General features: G+C 45.8%; 3 protein-coding genes across 4 annotated transcripts in view; all 3 read left to right on the top strand.

The window, feature by feature from the left end:
* LOC120684593 (tropinone reductase-like) overlaps nt 1-26,483 on the top strand; it is an 81,559-nt gene that overhangs the window by 42,731 nt on the left and 12,345 nt on the right. The gene's annotated exons all lie outside the window — the stretch shown is intronic.
* Nucleotides 8,152-9,021, top strand: LOC120684598 (CASP-like protein 1U3). The gene is made up of 2 exons (XM_039966458.1): nt 8,152-8,407; nt 8,472-9,021. The coding sequence occupies exons 1-2, from the start codon at nt 8,235-8,237 to the stop codon at nt 8,794-8,796; spliced, it is 498 nt and encodes a 165-aa protein (XP_039822392.1). The 5' UTR covers nt 8,152-8,234; the 3' UTR covers nt 8,797-9,021.
* LOC120684596 (noroxomaritidine/norcraugsodine reductase-like) lies at nt 18,945-20,551 on the top strand. Its single transcript, XM_039966455.1, has 4 exons — nt 18,945-19,214; nt 19,328-19,535; nt 19,691-20,017; nt 20,115-20,551. The coding sequence occupies exons 1-4, from the start codon at nt 19,129-19,131 to the stop codon at nt 20,280-20,282; spliced, it is 789 nt and encodes a 262-aa protein (XP_039822389.1). The 5' UTR covers nt 18,945-19,128; the 3' UTR covers nt 20,283-20,551.

Below are 26,483 nucleotides of genomic sequence, written 5' to 3'. Positions count from 1 at the left end.
ATTATATGAGGAAAAATACAAACACCAGACAGTACAAATACAGGAACGTACTAGGGAGGTACACAGGGGACAGCTGTCCACACTCTTTTGCAGAAAAGACCTTAGACAAAGAAAAAATTACAACGAGGTCCGTAAGATCTTTTCCACTCCGCAGAACCATCATCCATCGCCGTCGCCCACCTCCAACGGCAGCCAGACCTTCACCGGAGAAGAAGGAGAACGGCAGAGGCATCAAGGGCTGGAGAAGCACCTTCGCACAAAGGCTTTGAGAGGAGCTGCATATGCAACAGACGGTGGAGGAACTTCGGCCGGGGACACACCCCATGCTACTCCACCCCTAGACCTGAGCACAACGCCAACCGGCGGCGGCACGGGAGCCGCTCAAGTCCAACACGCCGACAACCATCAACCCATTAACTATACCCCTGCACCGCTCCAACGACGCTCGCACAAAGCACAACAAAAGCGCCGAGGAGCTGACTCCTACTTCGGAGAGACCAAGAACCGGATAAGATCTCACCTCGGCGAGACCTCCAGCTCCTGTCAACCCCGCCCTCACAGATCCCTTGCCGGCGCCGGAGTAAACACCAACAAGACGGGGACGGGATCGGAGGGACTTATTCCATGGCCGCGACGCCGCCGCCGCCTCACTGTCGCCGCCGGGAAACCAAACCCTAGCTAACCTAGGACCTAATCTACACCGCCGGCGGTGGAGACGCGGATCCCCCACACATCCGAGGCCTAAAAGGCCATCGGAGGCGGAAGGGATCGGCGTCCCCGCCGGCGGGAGCACGGCGTCGCCCTCCTTTCGCCCTCTCAACTGTAGCGGAACGGGAAGGTTCGGGAGAGGAAGGCGTAGACGTGGTTGGGTTAGGTGGAGGCCTAAGATTGTTGCTTATGCGGCTGGTAGCACTCTCATCGGGCCATGATACAATGATGAGAACCTACCTGCTGCCTGGCGTTCCGATCCTTAAACAACAATGATCTATCTGATCCTTCCCGGGCAGCCCACATGTAACAATATATAATTAGCAAGGTGGCATGCACAAATAGCGCGGGTAACTAGTTTTTTTTCAACATTTTATCTTATTTTACTTCAAAAAATATATTTAATTTTTTGTTTAGTTGTGTTATAGCAATTATTTTGTCCAAATAGCCCTAACAAAGGTATTGCCTATGTTTTTTATCTTCACATTCGATTATGCATTTTTAATATGAATTGAAATGAAAGGAAATAAGCAACGAACATGGTCCCATTTAGGCCATTTCGAGTGATTTTGGTGATCGAGTGACAACGCAATCAATGGAACTAACAAGTTTGCGAGATCATATTTGTAGGTTTTTTTAGGTCCCATGGATGAAGCGCCAAACCGTATCCGAAACGTCCAATTCACCGCTGAGACGTTCAATTCACCGTCAAGACATTGAAGACCATTCCAAATGACAGTTGCGATGAGTTGGATAAGTGCAAGGAAGAAACAAAAGAAAATCAGTAGCACCGGAAGTTCCGGTGGCCGTCGAACTTCCGATGACCCCTCACCGGAAGTTCCGACGCCTAAGGGCCCTACTAATTTTCACTGCACAGTTGACTTAGCTGAAAATACTCAATACCACCAGAAGTTCCGATGGCTACCACGTCAGCTGTCAGACCTACAATGACTACTATTCGGGCACAGTCGGACCGGAAGTTTTGACGCCCCCCGTTAGAAGTTCCGATGCCCTATGCAGAAAAAGGAATAGCGGCTACAAACGGCTATTTCGACTTGGTGGGCTATATAAGCGCCTCACCCCGACCATTTTCAAGTTGCTGGAGTTTAAGAAGATCCCATACATATTGAAGAACACCTCCAAACCAACCCAAGTGCTTAGTGATCAAATCCTTAGTCCTTAGTACATTTTTGAGAGTGTTAGTGCTAGGTTAGCTCTTAAGTGAGTGAGACAACAAAGTTTTGTTGCCTTGTGCTGTGGTTCTAGAGAGAATCAACATGTGTACTCGGTGCGCCGGCCCCTTGGAGTCTTGGTCGCTCACCGACAACGTCAACGACCCTTCAGTTTGGTGTGGAGCGGCGTCGACATCTCTATGCGGGGGACTTGGAGACCCCTATCCTTCGTGGAGAAACTCCTTAGTGGAATCCAGGGGCCAAGGTGACCGTGGCGACTTGCAAGCTTTGGTGGCGAGGCAAGAAGAGTCTCGGAAGAGACTTGGTGGCCGAGAAGCGATACTCTCAATAAAGTGCGTCAACAACGTGGAGTAGGAGTGGCTTTGTGCCTAACCGAACCACTAGGTAAATCATTGTGTCGAGAGTTTGCTTTCTCTCATCCCCTTTACGTTTTCGTATTTCATATTTGCTACTTGTGTGCCTTTACTTTCTTAGAGTAGCATCAAGCTAGAATTGGTTATAATTGCAATACTTGTTTTGGGATAAGTGTTTCACACTAGATGAACCGTAGTTGTACATTTAGATAGCATATTTTAATTTAAATATTGTGCAAAATAGTTGCAGCCTTAGGTTAAATTTTTTAAGTTGCCTAATACACCCTCTCCCCCTATTAAGGGCACAACATCTGAAACTTCCTCCCTTTCTCTGGGGGAGGGGGCGAGGGAAGTGAGAGACGGCCGGAGCTCGGCGGCGCCCCGGCGAGCCGCGCTGTGAGGCGGAGGTAGCGTTCCTCGCCGGCCCGAGGGGATGGACGGTGTCTCTGAACTGATACCGTCCGGCGGCACACGGGCTCCGGCGCCCATGCCGGCCGCGACGGGGTCTAATCCTAGCGCGCGCGATTTCATGCAAAGCTATGGTACAAGGCCGGCCGTGCTCCGCCCCGCCATTGCTTCCCCGCCTCCCAGGCTCTGGCGCGGCCGCCGCCCTCTGCCGCCACCCTTCCAAACCTAGGTCGCTGTCGCGCGCCGCCGCCTTCTCCTCGCCCCCGCCGCCGGCACCGCCCACCGGCTGTCCGGTCCCGCCCGGCCGGCGGCGCTCCCGCGCCCTCCGCCGGCAGAACCGTCACCGCCGCCTGACCGCCGCCGCCCCCGACTTCCTCCTCTATGGACGGCGGCCATGGAGATGCCCCACCCCAGCAACCGGGGATCATAAGGTCACCGCAACCCTCCACCACCCTGGCCGCCGGTGACCTCGCCGGCAGCCGCTCCACCCACCTACCACCCATTCCCGCCCCTCATCCCCCTGCCCACCTACCACCCATTCCCGCCCCTCCCTCCTTGCTTGCTGGCTGCAGAACCCCCTCCCCTGTCTCAAGGTAGAAGATGAACAGGGGAGGGCGAGCGCCGCGCGCTTCTGTGAGGCGACGACAGTACTGTCAGCGACGGCAAGCCGGCGTTCCGGAGTGACCAAGGACGAACGCGCGACAATAGCGAGCCCCTGACTGAGCAAGAGGACGTCACCATCAATCCATTTGCTGGGTTGGACGGCGAGCGAGGGAGGAGGAGAGGCCGTCCCGGGCTGATTGAAACGTGAGCCGGCCAGGTGAGCGAGGGAGACGATCTCTGACGAGCACGACCACAACAAGTCGATGCAGACACAGTGCGTCACCTCCAAAACGACAGCGTTTGGCCAGCCCCAAAGCTCACATAAATCGTGTACAAATTACAAAAGTTGTAGCCCTAAGAAGCCTCTACATGTTTTAACAAGGATACTTTGATAAAAGACGCACGTTTTGAAAGATATGTAGCTCCAAATTTGGGCAAAATTATGCCTTCCTCTGAAAATTCAGAGATGTGAAGAATGACTTTTTGCAAACTATGGGCTGGATTTCGAGGACCAATATGCTGTTATATTATGGTCAAACGTTCTGTGAATCTCAAGTTGGAACATAGAAGTATTAGTTATATTATGGTCAATTTTGGAGAGTTTATGAGCAAAGTTTGGAGAAAAACTAGTGTCTACGGGGTGTGGTTCAGGCTGTTCTCCACACTTGGACAAATTTCAGGTTAAGACTGAATACATGGGTTTGACCAGATTTCGACTGCGTTTTTTAATATCTAAACTAACTTCTCACACGTCCACGACAGAACTAGATTCAGAGTATATATGTTGGGATAAAACTTCATATTGGCCAAGCGTGAAATGTTTAGGAAAAAAACAAATTTTAATAAGCACTCAAACAAGACTAGTTTTCAGCACATTAACACTTGGAAGTTAGAATTTATCAAACGAACAAGGATATGACTTTAGAACTGGAATTAAGATTTGGCCATCACAGTACTCATCATGATACCAAAGGCGTTCCAAGTAGTTTAACCCCCTTAACCGAAATCAAATCAGTTCAAAAAGAACATAAAGATACGTACTCATTCAAAGTGTGATGCCTTGTAAATAGTGTAGTATAGCCTTGGTGTTTTTATCATGCACTTAATGCATGGAATTTATATATATCCTTTTTTTCAAAATACAAAACTAGGAATGAACCGTGGAAGATGGAACCTACTAATCAATTCATCGTACTCTCGACTGAGAGGAGCTACTGGGTTAGCACAAAACCAAATGAATAAGTCGACCAGTGGCCAGTGACCAATCATGAACACATTTTGTTTATTCCAGACATCACCAATGAGCAACTTTTGTAACTACTTGAAATGAGTGAGATTAGATATATGCCAGTTCATTATGGGAGAAATAAATTAAAAGAAAGAAACTAGTATACGAACGAAGAAGTGGTCAATAACCTTGCTAGCTAGCTAACACGTTAGTTCACCATGAGCACACTCCTCCATTGGTCTACCAAGAATTATATACAAAGATTCATCTCACGGTCATACTACTCTTAATTTCTTTAGCATCCACTTTCTTTCATTTGCACATGCATGTATGTGTATATATACGCATGCCTGTATGTGCCGATCATCTCACAGCCATAGCCTCGACCATCGAGATCATCGATCACCATGTGCGACGAGAAGAAGTCCGGTGACGGCGCCAAGTGGCGCCACCCCGTCAGCCTCGTCTTCCGCATTGCCGGCATGGGGCTGGCAGTGGCGGCGGCGGCGGTGATGGCCACGGCGAGCGAGTGCACGGTCTACGCCGACTACTACGGCGCGCGCCCGCGCAGGGTGGCCTACCGCGACTTCCCGGCCTTCGTGTACCTGGTGGCGGCGGCCTCCATCGCCGCGGCGCTGGAGGCTGTCGCCATCTTCCTCTGCGTGTGCGGCGGGAAGGGTGCGGGCAGGAAGGCTGGGGCCGTGCTCGCGCCACTGCTCGCCGCCGCCGCGCCGGCGCTGCTCTACACATCGGCCGGCGCGGCGTTCGCCGCCGGCTGGGACATCTACTACTACGTGGAGCCCAGCGACCGGCGCCTCAGCGTCTGCGCCAGCAGCGTCGGCAGCCGCTTCTGCGCGCAGGTGCACGTGTCCATGTGGCTCTCGCTCAGCGCCGCCGTGGCCGTGTCGCTCGCCGAGTGGGCGGCGGCGGCGCGGGGGTGCCACGGCGGCTGCGGCTGCGGCTCTTGCTCGGACTCGGACTCTGATGACTCCGTCTGCGGGCACGGGTGCCATTCCAAGCACTAAGCATAGCAAGTCCCTTTTTCTTTTTGAGAAATCAAGAACTGTAATTATATTTGCTCGTGTGATGAATGATGGGTGATTTGTTTACCCATTTTGTAATTAGTAATAACAACCACTTGGTGGAGTATTTGTAATTTTGTATGCATACACATGGAGAGCATGTAATTTTGTATGCATACACATGGAGAGCTTGTTGTGTCCGTCGCCGAGGTGGTGAGGGCCTTGGGAGGGTCGGCGGACCTCGGCGGCTCGGACTCGGACTCCAGCTCCAGCTCTGAGTCGGGTGGCTGTGACCATGGCTGCCACCACAAGCATTAATTAGGTCTTGCGTCTTCATTTTTTACCTGGTTTGTTTATTACTGTACTATATAAGAGATTAGTCGCTGTAATTAGTTGGTGTGATTTACTTATTTCGCCTTCTGAATTAACGGTCATCACTTTGTGGCCCGTTTTTATGTACCTACATACAGTCCATGGAATTAAATTCTGTTTGAATATTGCATATTGCGAGCCTCTTTTTGCATTTTTACTTGGTAAAAAAAATTATGTGAAATTGTTCTGATTGCTAAGTAGCTAGAACGACGCTCTTAATTTTGCCACCTAATAACATGTTGGCGTTTTACTTTTGTCAAAACCATTCTGTAAATGTGTTTGTTGTTTTTGCCACTTTATGCTGATGAGTTACTGCCTTCACTTGAGAGTTTGACTAATACCTTTCTTAGTTTTAAATTTGTGGCATTTAAGACAAACTTCTAGTTAGTAATACGCTTTTGTTGTATGTTTATAAACAGAAAAGCTATACTTTTAGGAAACTACATCTTGAGAAAAATCCACTCATTTTCAAAATCCAAACTCAAATCATAAAATGATAATCCGTGTAAAAAGAGTTTCTTTTGGCTTTGATAGCCCAAAACTCGCACAAAGTTTTAAAAGACATGTGTGCCTAGAGGGAGTAGTTGGCAAAAATGAAAATGTTAAATTTGTGACGTACCAAAAATGCCCTTAATGATTTTTAGTGATGCGTAGGAAATGAGTTGGGACTAGGTGACATTGTAACAATAAGAAAATATGCATATAAACTTCGGTTAAGGACTCGCTCGATCCTAATTGTAGACACCCAAACCATCGTTAAATGAGTTGCAAAGCATATCGGTTGGCCTAACTCCTCCTAAGAGAAATTGTGATTTTACCTGTACTATTATATCTCAAGATGGCTAAAGCAAATAAGTCGATGTTGGAAAATAACTATGGCAAAAGGGAAAAAAAAAGACAAAAAGAAGCTATATGAGTTATGACTTTACTAACGTCTAGTTATGACTTTACTAACGTCTAGTTGTTCCTTGTCTTTCAGTTACAATTCCATATTAAGGAGACAGCTTATAGCTTTGGCCGAACAAGCTTCAAAATTATAAAAGGAAAGAAAAATAGGACCTCACTAACTGTATAAAAACATGATGTTTCCAAACTTTGTTGATGGGCATTGACTGATGTTGTTCTTGGTGGCAAGTGCCAGGAAATGTCGTATAACAGGTGTGTATTGTTCAATTGTTTGAATAATGGTACTTGCATTGTGTAAACACATGTTCTTTTAATCTGATTTTGCTAGACATTCGTGCCTACTTACTTGACAACAAGTATATGGTTGTATAAATATAAATGTGTTGATGGAAGACCTTCTAACTAACTTCTGTTCGAGGTCAAGTCACACACACAACCCTATAGTACACACCAGTACATAATGTTCAGAATAGAATACTCTCCATGTGCAATCATTCTATCATAACATGGAAACTGAGAACCAGCTACTACCACAGTTTTAAAAAACGATAAATAAATGAAAATCTAGCCCCAATACATCCATTTCTAGCGCAAGAGGAAAAAAAAAACTATCACTCGCTCCAATATACACACCAATTTGTGGTACGTTTTAAGTGCAAGAAGGGAAAAAAAAAGAATTCTTAAGTATCTTAAGCTCACGCCATTCGATGGTACTTTGTAAATTGTAAGTGCAAAAGGGAAAAAAAATTTACTGGGTCGCAAAACGGGTTCTACTGCCATATCTCAGATAGAACATATCCACTCAAAAATGACCATAACTCGAAGTGTCTTCTAGATAAAAGGAGATCCTTTTTTTTTCAGCGCCTCCAAAAAAATGTCAATATTTTTGCAGTGCCAGTAGCCAATTTTGAGAAGCATATAACAGAGAAATATCATTGACTTAAGTAGTTGCGCTCATACAGGCGAGCATCTACTCAAAATTTATTTGGTGAAAAAAAAAGTTCCCTAGAAATGGATTATGACACAAAAGAAAAATATGATCCAGTGGAAAATATGAAGTAAGCAATCTTTGCAAGTAGCAATAGAAAATGGTTAACAAGATGGTTAGTGATTGATGTGCCTGCTGTGCTGAAAAGCCAAGGCACCACCCTGCAAGTCAACGGTCTTATAAACCATGCATGTAGCATTCATCCCATTCGGCAGCAAAAACTTATCCACTGATCTTTTTTTAATTAAACATGAGCAGTTGTAGTACCTAACTGCTGTCAGAATCATTAGCGAAGAACTAATTGGAAATAAATGCTCGATAATTGGACTAGAGGTTGCTTAATTTTTCTTTCCCTGTCCAACTACTAGCTTGTCTTGCTCAGGCAAGCGCTTAATCTCTGGTGTGTAAGATGATGCGTTCTTGCTCGTTGATTATTGCTCCGAACCATCAACCATGGCTGCCGGCAAGTCCGATGGGTCGTCGGACGCGGCCAGCCTCGCCCTCCGCATCGCCACCGTGGCGCTGTCGGTGGCGTCGGCGGCCATGATGGCGTCCGCCTCCCAGCGCTCCTGCGCCGGCTGCGCTCCGGCGACCCAGGTCTCCTACAGCGACTACAGCTCCCTCAAGTAGGCTCCACCATCTATGCATTCTTCCTCCTGCGCTCCATCGATGCGCTGACCATCAGTGCAGGTACTCTCTCGTCGCCAACGTCGTATCGGCGGCGCTGCAGGCGGCGGCGGCGTGGCTGGCGGTGCGCGGCAGGGAGGGCGAAGGCAAGGCGGCCAAGTCGCTGGCCGAGCTCGTCGACACGGCCGCGCAGGTGTTCCTCTACTCGTCCTCGGCGCTGGCGTTCTCGGTGGACGACTTCGGCACCTGCGGCCGCAGGGTCGCCGGCGTCTGCACGGGCTCCGGCGAGTTCTGCCAGCGGGCCCGCACGTCCGGTGCCGTCTCGATGGCGGCTCCCGTCGCCCTGGCGGCGTCCAAGTACCTGAAGGACGTGCCGGTCTCGACTTGATTCAAGGGTGATGAAACCAAGGCCAAGTCGGGCTGTGGCCGCGGCTGCCATTGTCACCACTAGAGCTCATCTCATGCGACCGTCGTCGTCAAGCTGAGATTTGCAGAAAGTTTGCTTTTTATGGTTGAATCGCCTTAGTTTGTTGTCAGAAGATTGATTATCCTTCTAATTTTGCTATGATCCGCATTGAAAACTTGGAGCAGGATGTGTTCTTGGGGAGTTTCAGTTTTGGAAGTCAACCAGCATAATTTTTTACTGTGCATGTGCTGCTATATTTTTAAGAGGTCACAATCAAACAGATAAACAAAGCGTGGCTGCTTCCATGTGAGTAGTAGTACATCCAAAAATCATTCAGGCCTTCCCCTTCCAATGCCTTCACATTGCCCAAAAAAACAAAGTTGAACAAATTAGACAAGTTCAGACAATGGTGCAAGTTTACCTGTAAATTGTGACATAGGGTGTGTTTAGATGTTTTTGGCGTAAATTTTTGGAAGAGAATCTTACTATTTTGGAGCACTAAATAAAGTCTATTTATAAAACTTTTTGCACGGATGGGTGGTAAATCACGAGATGAATCTAATGAGCCTAATCAATTCATGATTAATTCATAATTAGCGGATGGTTACTGTAGCATCACTATTGCAAATCATGGATTAAGTAGGCTCATTAGATTCATCTCTTGATTTACAATCCATCCGTACAAAAAGTTTTGCAAATAGATTTTATTTAGTACTCCATACATGTGTGCAAACATTCGATGTGATGTTTTTTGGTGGATCCAAACAAGACCATACTCTAAAAAAACATACAAGGGGAGGACCTGAAAGATACTGAAAGGAATCGGGTGCTCGTAGCCTAAGAGGGAGAGGGGGTGAATTAGGCAAACTAAAAACCTTAACCTCAAAGCTCCAACCAATTTGCACAATATTTAAACTAAAGTAAGCTATCTAGATGTGCACTAAGGTTTATCTAGTTTAAAACCCTCATCCCAAAGAGTTATGCAACCTAGAGCCAATCCTATCAAGAATCTACTCTATGAAAGTAGAGGCACACAAAGGTTGCAATAAGTAAATGCGGAAGCTTAAGTAAGGGATGAGAGAAAGCAAACTCTTGTGACACGGAGATTTATCCCGTGGTTCGGTAAGCCACAAAGACACCCCTACATCCACGTTGTTGAAGCACTCACAAAGAGTATTGCTTCTCGGCAATCAAGTCTCTTCTGAGAACACTGAGTCCACGGTCATCTTGATTCCGGGTTCCACTAAGGAGCTTCTCCACCAAGGAAGGGGGTGTCCACGTCCCCCGCACAAAGCTTGTCGACGCCAATCCACAACAAGCCGGAGGGTCGTTGACGTTCCGGCGAGTCACCAAGACTCCAAGGATGGCCGGCTCACCGAGATACACTTTTGTTCACACAAAAACTAGAGCACAAGGCTCACAATCTTGCTCACTCACTCACTCAAGACCTAAAGATGTGATTACTAAGCACTTGGGTTGGCTTGGAGGTGTTCTTCAATGTGACTAGGATCTCTCTGAACTCCAGCAAGCTTCAAATGACCAGGGGGCCCTCCAAGCGAACTAGCCGTTTTAGAGCCGTTAACCTTTTCCTGTGTGTAGCGTCGGATAATCCGACCCCACTGGGTTCCCCAGTGACCATTGCCCTTTGCAGTTTTTTATGACGTCATTCATCCGACCCATTTATCCGAACCTTTCTTAACTGATGCTTCGGATCATCCGGCCTTCACTGAATTTTGAATTCCAAAACCAACAGCTTGATCATTGCATACCAAAGTATGGATCAAAGCAAGTATCTCCCAAAGGGAGGAATGCCTTCCAAAGAGGGAGAAATGCCAAGTGGATCAAATCGGCATTTGAAGTAGAAGTACGGGGGAGAAGTATGGACAAATTGCAAGTACGGGGAGAAGCAAAGGGGGAAATCATGGATTTAGGGGGAGTCTGAGTCTACATTGGATGATGGTAAGCATCCAAGCAAGTGTAAGTGGTTCAATTTGTCAATTTATACAAATTTATGCTTGCTTTGATTGTGTTGTCATCAATCACCAAAAAGGGGGAGATTGTAACGAACATGGCCCCATATTAGGTCATTTCGAGTGATTTTGGTGATCGAGTGACAACACAATCATTGGGACTAATGTGTTTGTCAAGTATATCTCATCACGTCTCTAGAATGAAATAAAAAGCTCTAGTAAAGCAAAACACGAAGAAAGAACTCAAAAAAAAAACGCCGAATTGGACGAGTTCTGCAAAAGTCAGTAGGGTCGGATTATCCGAATTGACCGGGTCGGATAAACATGTCAAAGAAGCCGGATTATCCGACGCAGTCAAACTTCGTTGGAGCAAGCCTCGGGTGATTCTGCAGAGAGCATGTTTCTCGAGTTGGAAATCGTGCTGTGGGACCGGATGATCCGACGTGGCAGTTCAAGAAGCGTCGGACTAATGAGCAGGAGCAATGATCAAGCCGTTGATTTTGAATTCCAAAACTAACAAATAATCAGATTCTCTTATATGCTCTTATTACCTTCTTCCCTACACTTCCTGTGCGCATGCTACTACATATATTTAGGCCTTGTTTAGATTCATTAGCTGCTAATAGTTTGCTAGGAAATAGGCCACATGAAAGAATCGTGGCCCAAGAAAGGGATTGAATTGGGACTTTTTCAAAAATCTAACAAGTCGTTAGCATAAAACTAGTGTTGTCCAATCTACAAATTTAAAACCTATCAACTATAGTACACTAGCATCATGATACTAGGTTGGTAAACACACTAATATACTTATTTTTTCTAGTGAGATCACACTAACAAATAGTCAACCTAGTCAAAAGAACACACTAGCTTGTAAAGGATCTAGTCAATAACCAAGCTAGCTAGAGCAAGATCAAGCACAAGCAAATATAAATGCAAGGAAGTAAATGCAAAGAGCTCTAGACAATAGGATTTTTCCCGTGGTATCGAGGAGTTGATGCTCCCCCCTAATCTAAGTTGGAGCACCCACACAAGGGTATTGCTCCCTTGCCACACCAAGAAGCAAGTCTTCACTAAGAATGCTCCTTCTCCACTATAGAATGGAGAGTTTCACACCATGTACAATCTTCTCTTCTTGGGGCTCTCACAAACTCCAAGAGCACACCAAAACTGACTTTTTCTAGTTTTAAGCCGAATTGGCTTGGAGTTGATTTCTTTTTTGAATTTTTGTTCTTCCAAGTGTTTTTTGACTTCTTTGAGCTATCTTGAACTGAGTTTGAGCAAGTGTGCAGGATTTCTAAGGCCAACTCAAATTGGATCAAGCTACTAATTCAAGAACCCCTCTTAATAGTACGACCAAGAACGAAAAACTATAAACACTAGTACAGAATAGGGCTTTAGTCCCGGTTGCCAATAGCCTTTTATCCCGGTTTTTCAAGCGGGATTAAGCATCCGGGATAAATGCCCTTTGTCCATTTGTCCCGGCAGCTCACGACCCGGGACAAATGATATTTTTGCAAAATAAAAAAAAAATCTCGCAGGCCCGACCTCGCCTGCGGTTCGTCCACATGCAGGCTCCCATTTTTCCAAATCTTTTATTCTCAGTGACAAAATCATTCACCAACCCAATCACAATCGAAATCCACAAACAAATCATGCGTATAATCCATACCAAATCATTCACATAATTTCAATTTCAATCCCAGAATCATTATTGAAGAAAAAAAAACAAAGAGGAACCTCGTAGCCCAGCGCCGCCTCCACTCGCCGCAGCCTGAGCTCGCCGCAGCCTGAGCTCGCCGCAGCCCCGCGCCATGGCCACCGGGCACTGCTCGCCGGATCCCGCGCCACCGTGTCGTCCCAGCGCCACGGCCGCTGCTCCGCCGCGGCCCCGCGCCGCCACGGGCCAGCGAGCGCTACTCCGCCGCGGCCTCGCGTCGCCACGGGCCAGCGGGCGCTGCTCCGCCGCGGCCTCGCGCCACCGCGGCCGGGCGCTGCTCGCCACGAGCCAGCGGGCGCAGCTCGCCGTCGCTGGCCGGGGCGCGGACCCAAGCCGCCCCCGCTGGGCCTGGACACGCCGGCAACCGCACGCCCCCGCCGGGCCGAGCTTGTGCCCGCCGCCGGGGCCTGGCCGTGCCCTAGCTGCGGCTCGCCGGCCCCGCCCGCACCGGGGAGGGAGCTGAGGGCCGGAGGGAGGGAGGAGAGAAGGCAGCTGAGGAAGGGGGTGGGAGGAAGAAGATAAGGCAGAGAGAGAGGAGAGGGAGAGAAATGAGAGGAGAGAGGAGCCAGCGACTTAGAAAATATCGGCAGGGAGGGAGACGTCGGTCGCTTTTTGTCCCGAGCGCTGGCTCCACCCGGGATAAAAAGGCTCCCTTTTGTCTCGGGTGGTGGCTCCACCCGGGACAAAAAGGCCACGGGGTATTTTGTCTCGGTTGGAGCCACCACCCGAGACAAAAATCTTCTTTTTTATCCCGGTTGGTGTCTACAACCGGGATAAAAGACCTCTATCTCCCTGCTGGCCCGGTTAGTCGTTGGACCCAGGACAAAAGCCACCTATTGTCCCGGGTCCAAAGGCAGCCGGGATAAATGTCCTGGAACAAAGGCCTGTTCTGTAGTAGTGAAAACCTCAACTAAATCAAGTGTCATTCATCTCCTTATGATACTTGACTCTAGAAAGGTCCTTAATCTTAATGTTTGAGCCCTTGGCATGTATGAATGTTTGAATTGAGGGATCTCCTTTCACATTTCATATGAGGCAAAAATGATGATTGATTTTTTCTTCAAAACACACATTAGTGGCATATGGTTGTCATTAATCACCGAAACTTACCATATGCATCTACGGGCCTAGACCCGCTTCACCACAACTAATATTACCTGATATTAGCTAATTTTGTTCAACTAGTGAAAATAGTTTATTTGGTATTCAACTAACAATTACCTAAACTATTAGCTAGACCTGTTTGGATCCAAGCAACTAACTATTAGCTTCTTGATCCAAACAGTGCCTTAGAGACACACTAGCCATACAATGGATACACTCACGGACTGTGGTAGAAAAAATATGACAATTTTTTATAAAAAAAATAAAACAAACAGCCATCGATTTTGTAGTCTCAAATTCCAACAACTATTAACCATAATACCATTAACTAGATCTAAGTATCACTAACTTATTCACATCTATCATAATGACAAAAGACACTTAAATCTGCATCTAAATTAAACATCTCTAGCACCATAGAAAACAACCTAAATAAAACCATCAAACATATATTTAAATTGATGGTGTTTTTGTGTTCTTCTACTCTTTCTTGTTTGTTTAGACTACTAGTGTGTAGCAAGTATTTTTGTTGCAACTCAACCTCATTGGGGAGTACTCTTCTCAAATTTATGTTAAATACAACACTAAATCTGCATCTAGGTTACTCACATCTAGTCCTCTACTGTTACGAAGGATATCCTAAAGGAACCCTAAATCTATATGTATTTGAATTATCAGCAAATTTGCAATGGATTCAAGGTTTACCGAAGTGAAAAATTCCAAAGTTTGACCATGATTTCAGAGAAAGGTATTAATATTTACCTAATAATATAGGTAATAGGCAAATTAATAAAGTATATTTCATAATGGATATTGTGTTCTCATCTAAAATTGCAAATATTATTGCTTTTCTATGATTTTGATCAGATCTTAGAAAGTTTGACTTAGGACCAACTTAGACCCTCTTATATTTCAGGATGGAGGTGCTATTGTTTGGATCACCTGGCTAGGGCTAACAGTTCGGTTGGGCCTGTCGGTAGTGTCACAAATATGGGAGGGATTGGTAGAAGTGAGAATCATGAAATTTTGGCTGAATTTTGTTAAACATTGTGAATTTTTTACGAAAAATTGAAAACCTGAATAAATATTTTTCAAAAAAGCAAAATTACCAGCATATACATTTACCCAAAATCACCGGTAGAATTGAAAATCACAAAAATTTGTCCGAAATTCCAAACCTTGTATCTTGAAAAAGATGGAGTGACAATAAATATTACTTTACCTAGCTAGGAGATTCTGAAGCCTGAAAACTTTGTAAGAATTGCAGGCATTCATAATTTTGGTTATTAGCACATATCCATCTTGAATTTAAAATTTTGTCTCTTAGAATGTTCTATGTTATATAATAATTTCTATATGAAGCATGCTGACGTGTACAAATATTTTGTTATGTACTTTATTGTAATTGATGACTTATGGGATATGTCAGTTTGGAACATTGTTAGACACACTAATTAAGATAAGGGGATTTTCAGGACTTTGACTCAAACTGCATCAAGTCAGCAGGGAAGCCACTTTGCTGACATGTACCCTCCTCCGACATCATCTTATTATTTGACTTAACTTCTGTATGCATGTGACCACCATTACTCCAACCTCATTTGCTAATTAAAAAGATTGCATATCTACACCCATTATGTGCCATATCTCCTAAAATAATATTCGCCAGTATAGCATCCCGGTCTCAAAGCCATCAGTCTCTATCAGGCTGGTATCAAAGGGGTGTTGTGACTTGTGAGCTCTAATCATGTTTAAGGGAGTTAATAACTATTACTAGCAGCCCACCATCTCACAACAGACTTATCAGATGCACCCAAAGATCGCGATGGCCGAGCCAAGAATCCTCCTGACATGTTCCTGTTTTAGAGTTCCTTGTTTATATAGATTATTCTTCTTGCCGACATACAATTTAACATCTGATATGCATGAACCTGTTGCTCACATAGACAATAGGCAGATCAACTGCCAGCAGCTTAAGTCAATGAAGCATTAGGGGGGTTTTCTTAATTTCTGTCATCTGGCTTGATTGTGGTCAGATGCAACTTATGTGCTATGAATATCTCGATCAGAAAGCCAAGGAAGATATGGACGGCACCCAGATTGTTTCTGTTATATTAGTCGCTGACCGTGTATAATAGTCGAGAGTAGATGCAACATGTTCATTGAATTTCAGCTCTAACGTCACTCTCCAGAAAATAATTGGTGAAAATCAAGAACATAAATATGAGTTGAAATTATCTCCAAAATTTGAACATATGCATGCATCTCCTGCTTAATTAGCTAGACTATGTATGCGACCATAGACTATATGTTCATTATTTGCATTGCACAACCTTGACACTAGCAGATCAACGGCGGGCTTACTAGTAAAATGCTACATTAAAGTATTTATTCCTTGTCAGATTCAACTTTTCGGTATGACCTCTGACATAAGGCCGGCACTTAAATTGCTACATTTTTGTATGCAAGGCAAGTAACAATATACAACTCCAAAATATTTGATTTTTCTCAATTATTTAGATCAATATATACATATAGAATGATGAATAGTAAAAATTGGTGAGACTAATATCCTTTAACAGCGAGAAATTTACATGCTAAAAAGACAACTAATGTATTTTTTAAAAAAAGGACAACTAGCATAATATGCATCAACTAATTGATTTATTAATTAACTCAGAGAAACCAATATGGATTTTCACAGTTACTATGTTAGGGGCACAACGCATGCAGATTATAGCTGAATAAAGATTATGGTCTTTTGAAAGAAAGATCGATTCACCTGGATCCACCTTTATTTTGATGTCCAAATGTCATTTCGAAGGTGATAATGTTACAATAAAGATGATAATGTCGAATATGTTCTTTTCCTACCTTAGTATATTATGCATTCTATATAAGCATATATTTGACATTATCATCTCAACACTCGGCGAAGTTAAGTCCACTATTGTGTGTGCTTCTCTTCATAAAATTTTGCTAGTTTTCTTCGGTACGGTCAGAGGTGATGTACTTTCTTAATTTGTGCGCACATTCTCTTTCAGGCAACACATAATGCCGATAGAAAAAAAACCAAACAATTTATTATGTCCAAACTAGATCATTATACAAAATACTGTATATGACCCTTATATGACCTAACTAGTAGAAAAAAGAGGAGTGAATTTTTTCCTTTTACTTATTGGACCAACCTCCAAGAACTACAAATTGTTCTAGTTTTTTATTTAATTTGTAGTTGTTGTTAGGTGCAAATAGTTGCAGTTTGTGAACTCTATTAAAATAATGAAACTATAGCCAAATTCTTGGTAACCTCCTAAAGTATAACTTGGTTCTACCACTAAACTATATAGTTTAGTTTATTTTACCCCATAGTATATTTTGTCTTTTTTATTTCTCTATACACAAGTTGAATTTTAATTTCAAATTTTGGAGGGTAGTAGTGGACATAAAATGTATATTAAAAATATAATAACTTTTTCTTTGCTAGTTTTTATATAATTTTGAACTCCAATCGTTAATTTATTATAAAATATCCCAATCTATCAAAATAATAAAAAAATTATGATTTATTTTTCTAACATGTGTTATGATGATATGTACTATTATCTTGTAAAATTTCAACTTAAAACTCCACTTATGCATGGAGAGATGAAAAACATACAAATTGTATTATGAAAAAAAATACAATTTAAAAATTCAATCGGTATATGCTGCATCATTTTACGACTCAGGTCAGCAAACTAAGACGTCTGAAAATTCAGTCGGTAGTGGTGTTTATAAATATTGACATTCCCTGCAGGATCATATAGATACTGTTGTGGCCGGTCGCTCCGAATAAACTAAACCAGCAGCCAGCAGTAGGGCGGCCGGCCGGTAGCCGTCCTCTCTTGTGCTGCGCCTGCGCCCCTGTATCTGTCCGGCCGTCAGATGGTGATCGAGTTTGCAGGTCTCTCTTATACTGATTTATTCAAAGTCAGCAACCTAAGAATGTGTGTTACCTACCAGTATCCTCTGATCACTATCAGCTAGTGATCACTATCAGATAGAATAAATTTTAAGGATCCAATTGATCACTGCGATGCATTGGACGAGTTTGGCAGAAAACAGGGGCACCGGTTTAACCGATGCCTAAGCATCGGTGCATCCGATGGTTGTCGGAAGATCCGACGCCCTGACATCCGTGCAAGTCTGAGCACCTCTGGAGATCAAGTGAAGAAAGAGTGAAGCACCTGTTGAACCGACGAGGCCAAGTTAAGCATCGGTGCATTTAACGTACTATGTTCCAGAGACAATGCCAAGCATGCAGCAGCCAAGCCTTCAGCACCGGAAGATCCGACGGCTACCGGAGTAATGCGTCGGTGCAATGACGTCAGCATCGGTTCATCCGATGGTCCCTGAAGTTGCTGCAGCGTGTCAGAGAGGCCAACGGTTACTTCAGAGCGCAGAGTGACCGGAAGAACCAATGCTCTATACACCGGAAGTTCCGATGCCTACGCAGAAAACTGGCCAACGGCTAGTAACGGCTCTCTTGACATGGTGGCATATATATATGTGTTCCCCCGCCCATTTGAAGCTTGCTGGAGTCCCAAGACATCACACACACACACCCAAGAACACCTCCAAGCCATCCAAGAGCATAGAGTTCAAATCCTTAGTCCTTAGCACAAGCTTTGTGAGTGTTGGTGCTAGGTTAGCTCTTGAGTGAGTGATCAAGCAAGGTTTAGATCCTTGTGCTGTGGTTCTAGAGTGAACCAAACTTGTATCTCGGTGCGCCGGCCTCCTTGGAGCATTAGTGGCTCGCCGGCAAGTCAACGACCCTCCGGCTTGGTGTGGAGTGGCGTTGACAACATTGTGCGGGGCGTGGAGACCTCTCCTTCGTGGGCAATCTCCCTTAGTGAAAATCAGGATCAAGGTGACCGTGATTGTGTTCACGGAAGAGACTTGATTGCCGGAAAGCGATACTCTTCGTGAGTGCTTCAACAGCGTGGACGTAGGGGTGCCTTTGTGGCAAACCGAACCACGGGATATATCCTCGTGTCGAGAGTTCGCTTTCTCTCATCCCTCTCCTTTAGCTTCCGCATTTCATATTGCAATTTGTGTGCCTTTACTTTCTTAGTGTAGTATCTTGCTAGGATTGGCTATAAGTTGCAAAACTCTTTTGGGATGAGGGTTTCACACTAAGGTGAACCGTAGTTGCACATCTAGATAGCTTGTTTTAGTTTAAGTTTTGTGCAAACTAGTTGGAGCCATGGGTTAAGGATTTTATAGTGTCTAATTCACCCCCTCCCCCTCTTAGCCTAAAGCACCCGATCGCTTTCACCTACCAGTATCCTCTGATCACTATCAGCTAGTGATTTCAGTATATGCAGGTCCTGTCTTCTGACTAGCTATAAATACAGGCACAGATGTGTGGATCAGTAGCAGCAGCAGCAGCATCATCACATTGCAGCTAGCTAGCGATCAGAAGCAGATCGAGAGAAGTAGAGACAAAGTAGAGAGAAGCTAAGGAGAGGGAGATCGAAGATGGTGGCTGCAGGCAGGAGCAGGGAGGAGCGGTGGAGCCTCGCCGGCGCGACGGCGCTCGTCACCGGCGGCAGCAAGGGCATCGGGTGCGTCGTCACTTGACCACAGTTCAAATGTTCAATCTTTGTGATCTACTTGCTTTTGCTTGACATACGCGTGTCCGTGAATGTTGTATGTGTCGTCGGTGATGTCGCTGCAGGCATGCGATCGTGGAGGAGCTGGCCGGCTTCGGGGCGCGGGTGCACACGTGCTCTCGCAACGCGGCGGAGCTGGAGGCGTGCCGCCGGCGGTGGGAGGAGAAGGGGCTCGCCGTCACCGTCTCCATCTGCGACGTCTCGGTGCCCGCGGAGCGCGAGAGCCTCGTGGCCACCGTCGAGGCCACCTTCGGTGGCAAGCTCGACATCCTCGTAAGCATCATCTCCTGGCCTCTACCTGAATATAATCTCAAAATATCATATATATGATCAGTTGAATCAATGCAATAAACTAATTCATAAGAGCCGTTTCCGTAGACTTCAATTTAGAGGAAACTCTACCAAACAATTTGTTTGTATTTATGCAGGTGAACAACGCGGGACAGTCGCTGTTCAAGACAGCCGTGGAGTGCACCGGCGAGGACTCCGCGCGGGTCATGGCGACCAACCTCGAGTCCTGCTTCCACCTCAGCCAGCTGGCGCACCCGCTCCTCCTCCTCGCCGGCGGCGGCGGCAGCGTGGTCCACATCTCCTCCATCGCCGGCTTCATCGGGCTCCCGGCGCTCGCCGTCTACTCCATGACCAAGGGCGCCATGAACCAGCTCACCAGGAGCCTCGCCGCCGAGTGGGCCCGCGACGGCATCCGCGTCAACTGCGTCGCGCCTGGCGGCGTCAGGACTGACATCAGCAGTGATGTAAGCTTATGATTTGTCGTCAGTTGATCGCTATATCTGATAGAAAAAATTTGAAACTAATAAACCTCGATGAACTGTTGGACGATTAATTAAGCAGAAGACGATCGACCCGGAGCTGGTGAAGAAGGAGATGGCGCGGCTTCCGATGGGGAGGATCGCCGAGCCGGAGGAGGTGGCGTCCATGGTGGCCTTCCTATGCATGCCGGCGGCGTCCTACATGACCGGCCAGGTCATCTACGTCGACGGCGGTCGCACCATAACTTAGCGGGCAAATACGTACTGCACGTACGCAAGAAGGCAGCCATCGATGATGTTCATGTGTGTGCCTACTGAAGCCGGCTGTGCATATAAATGTCATGCACTCGCGTGCATTGTGTGTTTATAGGATTTGAATTGCAAATACATCCATGATATCGATCGTGTAATCTTTCTTTTTTCTATCTACTTTGAATGTGTATCTACTATGTATTCTCCAAAAGGACAGGGGCGGATCTATGTATATCTGCTATTTATCCTCCAAAAAGACAGGACCCACCCTAAAGATTTTGCACAAGCACTCTTTTCTCCTGGTTTTTTTTTCTTATCTGTCATTATTTATTTCACACAGAATTATATAGCTACTAATTATTTTCTTATGTACAACAATTGATAATTTAATTGAGCAGACAAAAAGTGAGGAAATATATTTTTTAGAAGATTAAATTGACTTATTCACTAATATATCTAAAAATCTTCTATTGGACCACCCTTACTAGAAACCCTAGATTCGCCACTGCAAAAAAGATATGGCTCAAAATTTTCGCAAAGCTGCTGGAATCTTTTACATATACACATCCCCACTCAAGGCTTCATACTTGAGACCCTGAACTTTCTGAAAGCTGGGCTGCAAACACCAATTTTCATGAGCATAATCATCCTCCTCTGCTGGGCAATTTGGACCTCCAAAAATGGTCTTATTTTCGAGGGACAGCAGCCAACAGTGGAGGGATGCCGTTTAACCTCTAAGAAGGAACTCGACCTGCTTCACCATTGAGTAAAGAACAAGCACAAACAACACCTCGAAGAATAGAGGACCCTTTTTGCATAGATTGTGTTTTTTTTTAGTTTTTTTGTGTCTTTTTTTGTCTCTTGAGTCTTACCTATACGAACTTTGTTTCTCTGTTTAATTATATATAACCCATAGGGGATAAACTTCCCTCCAGTTTGATAAAAAAAATGCATGCTCATGATTCTCCTCACGTTGCAACAAATTGCACAGATGATTCCAAGACAAGAAGTGAAGTGTGGAGGGGACGCTCCAAGGTGTACTTCTATTTTGATTTTGTTTTGTTTTCCAGCTGATGATGATGTGCCACCAAATGGCCGGAAAGTTATGTTTTCTTGACTAGCTGTACTTTTCATGAATGTGTCCAAAGCTACACTTGATAAGAACAAAAGTAAAAGATGGCATCTGATTGATCAAGCAAGTATATGTTAATCCTTCTTCTATATGTGTGCTCCCAAGTGTGATTACACATAATGTCGCTAGTTGTTGGCGTCTAGCCTGCTCCTAACGCTACTGCCATCACTGTGCATCTGAGCATCCGTCTACTCAAAGTAGAAGAATCAATCAGCCATATACAGCTAGAGCATCTCCATCAAAGTTCCTGCTCCTCCATGCCATCACGCCGCCGCTAGGCTAGGGGACGGGCCGGCCGCGCCAACCCTGCTTCTCCGTGCCACCACTGAGGGACCGGACGAGCCATCCTGCTACTCCACACCACCGCCGAGGGACAGGCCAGCCACGCCGTCCCTGCCCTTTCGCGCCGTTGCCGAGGGACCTGCTCCTCTATCAGGCAGCCCGCCGCCGCCCTGAGCTCTACTGGCCCATGAAGAGAGAGAGAGGGGGGGAGTTGTGAAGTCTGCAACGGAGAGGAAGGAGAGAGAAGTGTTGGATTCGTTAGTTTGACCTCGGTCAACCCTTAACCAACGCAATCAGAGGGGATATCCATTCCCCAGATCTCAGACTCGGGAAACAAATCCCGAGTCCGGTTTTGCCGTGATCGGGAGGCAAAACCCTAATCCCATTGGGCTCGGCCCGGGCCTACAGCGTGACTATAAATAGAGGGTCAACCCCATAGGGTTTCCCCATCCCAAACTCTCGTGATTCTCATGTAGTCCACCCTAACCGATCGCTAAGCACGCTGGAAGGCTCGGAAGCACGAGCACCACGTCTGGGGCAGTGCCGGGGGCGCCCTGAAGGACGCCACTACCCCGAGAGATCCCTCAACGAACGACTACGCTACGTCCCTGACTCCACTCTCATCGTCAACGACATCACTACTGCACCGATGACCATGGACGCCACGGCCGCCGGTACAAGACCGAATCTTTATGTTAATCCGCATTAGTGAAGTCAATGTGATCGACTGTGTAGACTAGATGATCCTGTTAGAATGTTCTAAGTTAATGTTTTAACTAACATTTGGTATCAGTTAGCCTAGATCTAGTCTACTTAGATCCATTTCATGGTTCGGTCAGTTAAGAAAAGGGTGATGCCTAGATCTAGTTTTCACGTCTTAGTCAAATTTCATTCAGTAAGTACTAGATCAATCAGTTTTTAGTTAGTCAGTAAGTTTTTGCATACCTAGATCTATAAGTTCATTAAGTTTTCTAGATGTTCATCATGTTTTACATTCGATCCACTAAGCTGGGGTTACGAGTAAGTTTAGAAAAGGGAAAGGATTCCAAGAAACCCCGAATCACTTACACACAAACACACAAATCATCCAAACCCTAACCCTAACCCTAAGTTCAGAAACCTATCTAAGAGCCAACCGTCAGTGGGCTGGCACGGGCCGCGCGCGCGCAGATCTAGCCATCAGTTTGGCCGGCCCATGCGCGCGACCCGTCAGATCTGGTCGCCGTCCGCCCTGAGCATCAGGGGACTGCTGTGGAGGTCCTTGACGGCCGCGCGCTCACCATGAGGGGAGCGTGCGCACCGGCGAGAGCCCTCGCGACAGTCTTGTCGCCCTGAGCAGCCGTGTCGCCTTGCGCATCGGCGAGCGAGCTTGAGCCGCGGCCGTGCTGCGCGCTCGGCTCGTCTCTCTCTCTCACTCAGATAAGCACGAGAAGGGGAAAGGGGCAAGAGAGGCTGCCCGGAGTTGAGTGGAGAACAGCGGCGCGCGGCGGCGTGCGCGTGTCGCCGGCCGCCGTGGCCGGCTGCTGCTCACGGCCGGGTTGAGAAAACAGCGGCTGCGGGGAAGGGGAGAAAATGATTAGGGTTTCGGACCCCCTCCGCCATTTTCGGTATTTAAGAGTCGCGGCGGCGAACATCGGCCGTGTGATCACGATCGACGGCCATGAGCGCTCGGCGCCCTCGCCCCGCGCGCGGCGCCCGCCGTGGGCCGTTTTGGCGGCCTGTCTGTTCGCCCTCGGGCTAACTTTCGGCTGGGCCGCCGCCTCCGCGTCGCTGCGCGCACGTGTGCGCGCGTTACGGGCCACGCTGGGCCGCAATTAGTAAGCCGGGCCGAGCTGCCGCTGCTGCTGCTGGGCTCTTGCGCGCTAAGGCGGGCCGCGCTGCCTGCTGCTTTGCTGCGTGCGCGCTCGCGTCTCGGGCCGCGCTAGTTGGGCTGCGCGTTTTAAGTTTCAGTCCGCGAAAAGCAATTCTCATTTAAGTTTTCAGTTTAATTTTGCTCTATTTCATGCAACAGTTTTTTTAATTAAGCTTAAAGTTCCTGTTTAAGTCAGTTTATCATTATTTTCAGTACATTTATTCAGATGTTGGTGTTGTATTTTAAATCCACCACTATACTTTGAGATGCCTCTAAATAAATGGAACCAACGAGAAGTTTGTTTAGAGTAAACTTGTGATTATTTCTGACCAACGTTGTTTTAATCATGAGTATTAAGATGAATTTCAATTGCTTTCCCCAACGGTGATGCACTTTGAAATTTAATTGCATGCTTTTAATCAGACCAACATAGGGTTATTATCGTGCTTTTTAATTTGCATTTCATTGTATATGCTTACTAAGTTAAGTTTAATTGATCTTATTTTCAGCTACTAATGTCAATGATGTGGCCTCCTATCTGAACAACATTGAGCCGCTCAACGGTGCAAACTTTCATGAGTGGAAGGGCAAGGTCATCACATGCTTGGCTTGGAATGATCTTGATGTTGCTCTGAGGGAGGATAAGCCTGCAGCGCCTGCTGCTGGAGCTAGTACAGCTCCAAATGAGAAGTGGGACAGATCTGATCGCATGGCTCTCATGGTTATGATGCAGACCATCAGTGCTGGCATCAATGGCGCCATCCCCACTAAGAATGCTCAGGGGGTTGATCTGAATACTAAGGAGTACCTGGCCAAGATTGAGGAGAACTTTAAGAGCTCATCTAAGACTTATGCTAGTACACTCATCATGAAGTTGGTGGGTTCTCAGTACAATGGTCAGTATGGCATAAGGGAGCACATCCTCAATATGTGTGATATGGCTAACAGGCTTAAGGAAATGCAGATGGAGATCTCTGAGGGTTTTCTTGTGCATTTCATCATGACATCACTGCCTCCACAGTATGCTGCTTTTAAGATTAATTACAACACCAACAAGACTGTTTGGTCCATCAGTGAGTTGATCAGCTACTGTGTTGAAGAAGAAGAAAGGCTTAAGACTGAAAAGATGAAGGATGTCGTGAACATGGTTGGCAACCTCAGCATTTCAGGCACTCCTAAGAATCATCATGAGTCAGGTAGCAGCAAGCAAGGCCAAAGGAAGTATAAGAAGACTGGGAACAAGAACTTTGGGCCCATGAACAACAACAACAAGTTCAAGCGCCATCAGACTAAGGGCGGCAAGATGTTGTGATCTTTCTGTGACTCGCCCAAGCATCTTCAGAAAGCCTGTCCTGGCTTCAAGGAATGGCTGAAAGAACAAGGTAAGTGTGATGTTGTTTCGTTCATTGATGAGTTATTCTTAGCGGATTTTTCTCCTAATACTTGGTGGATTGACTCAGGTGCCACAGTGCACATCTCTAATTCATTACAGGTATTCCGTATGATCCGAACTATAAGAAGGGGGAGCGAAGCCTAAGAGTGGCTGATGGGACTCCAGTTGAAGTTGAAGGCGTTGGAAGCTTCCACTTAGAGTTGCCGGGCGGCTTCCATCTTAATTTAGATGATGTCCTTTATGCTCCTAGTTTAAAAAGAAACTTAATTTCTGTTTCAGCATTAGATGATTCGGATCATATTTGTGAGTTTGGAAACAATCAGTGTGTGATAAAGTTTAATTCAATAAATGTGGGTCTTGCTGTCAGGCAAGGCAAACTTTATATGCTCTCTCTTGATGATGATTCTGTAATGAATGTTACTAATGTTTCGAATAAGCGTAAGCGATTTAATGAGACATCTTCGAAATTGTGGCATTGTTGTTTAGGCCACATTTCGAGGGGGAGAATGGAACGTCTCATTAAAGATGAAATACTTGATAAGTTAGACTTCTCTGATTCATACCGCTGCATTGACTGCATTAAGGGAAAATATGCTAAGACTATTAAGAAAGGCGCTACTAGAAGTTCGGGCATGTTAGAATTAATTCACACAGATATCTGTGGTCCGCTCCTAGTGACATCAGTAGATGGCTATGATTCTTTTATAACGTTTACTGATGATTATTCTCGCTATGGACATATCTACCCCATTTGTAAGCGTTCAGATGCACTGGAAATTTTTAAAGTCTATAAACAAAAAGTTGAGAAACAGCACAACGCTTCCATTAAAATTGTAAGATTAGATAGGGGTGGAGAATATTATGGTAAACTTGGACAATATGGTCAGATTAAGGGACCATTCACCAAGTACTTATAAGAAAATGGCATAACAGCACAATACTCCATGCCGGGAGAACCACAGCAAAATGGAGTTGCTGAACGTCGCAACCGTACACTAATGGATATGGTACGGAGCATGCTCAGTTATTCTAGCTTGCATGTGGAGTTGTGGATAGAAGCATTAAAAACAACAGCTCATATACTTAACCAGGTTCCATCTAAGTCAGTTCCCAAGACACCTTTTGAATTATGGACTAGGAGGAAACCGTCTTTGAATTATCTAAAAGTATGGGGTTGTCCTGCTGAGGCTAAGTTATTTGATCCACATCATAAGAAATTAGATTCTAAGACTATGAGCTGTCACTTTATTGGTTATCCTGATAAGTCTAAAGGGTACCGATTCTACTGTCCTGGTCGCTCCACTAAGTTCGTTGAGACCAGACAAGCTGAATTCTTAGAAGATTTGGGAATTAATGAAGAGTTTCCAAAGAGGGATATCAGTCTCGAAGAACTGCGGGTTGAGCTTCCCGATCCAGTAGTTCCAGAGCATACGATGGTATATCAGTTTGTACCACTAGTTATTCCTCAGATGAGCAGCACCATGGCAGCTGCGGGGGAGCAGGCGCCACCTCCAGAGGCTCAGGTGCCACCCCAGAGGTG

Source organism: Panicum virgatum, chromosome 8N (assembly GCF_016808335.1).
Source record: "Panicum virgatum strain AP13 chromosome 8N, P.virgatum_v5, whole genome shotgun sequence".
In the NCBI taxonomy this organism is placed as follows: Eukaryota; Viridiplantae; Streptophyta; class Magnoliopsida; order Poales; family Poaceae; genus Panicum; species Panicum virgatum.
The sequence above is the reverse complement of the archived record's forward strand: the minus strand, read 5'-3'. Positions and strand labels throughout refer to the sequence as shown.

Bases quoted from the DNA above. Each gene is read 5' to 3' on its own strand.
- LOC120684598 (XM_039966458.1), top strand. From the start codon at position 8,235: ATGGCTGCCGGCAAGTCCGATGGGTCGTCGGACGCGGCCAGCCTCGCC. The intron at 8,408-8,471 runs GTAGGCTCCACC...CCATCAGTGCAG, and splicing joins AGCGACTACAGCTCCCTCAA to GTACTCTCTCGTCGCCAACG.
- LOC120684596 (XM_039966455.1), top strand. From the start codon at position 19,129: ATGGTGGCTGCAGGCAGGAGCAGGGAGGAGCGGTGGAGCCTCGCCGGC. The intron at 19,215-19,327 runs GTGCGTCGTCAC...ATGTCGCTGCAG, and splicing joins GGCGGCAGCAAGGGCATCGG to GCATGCGATCGTGGAGGAGC. The intron at 19,536-19,690 runs GTAAGCATCATC...GTATTTATGCAG, and splicing joins GTGGCAAGCTCGACATCCTC to GTGAACAACGCGGGACAGTC.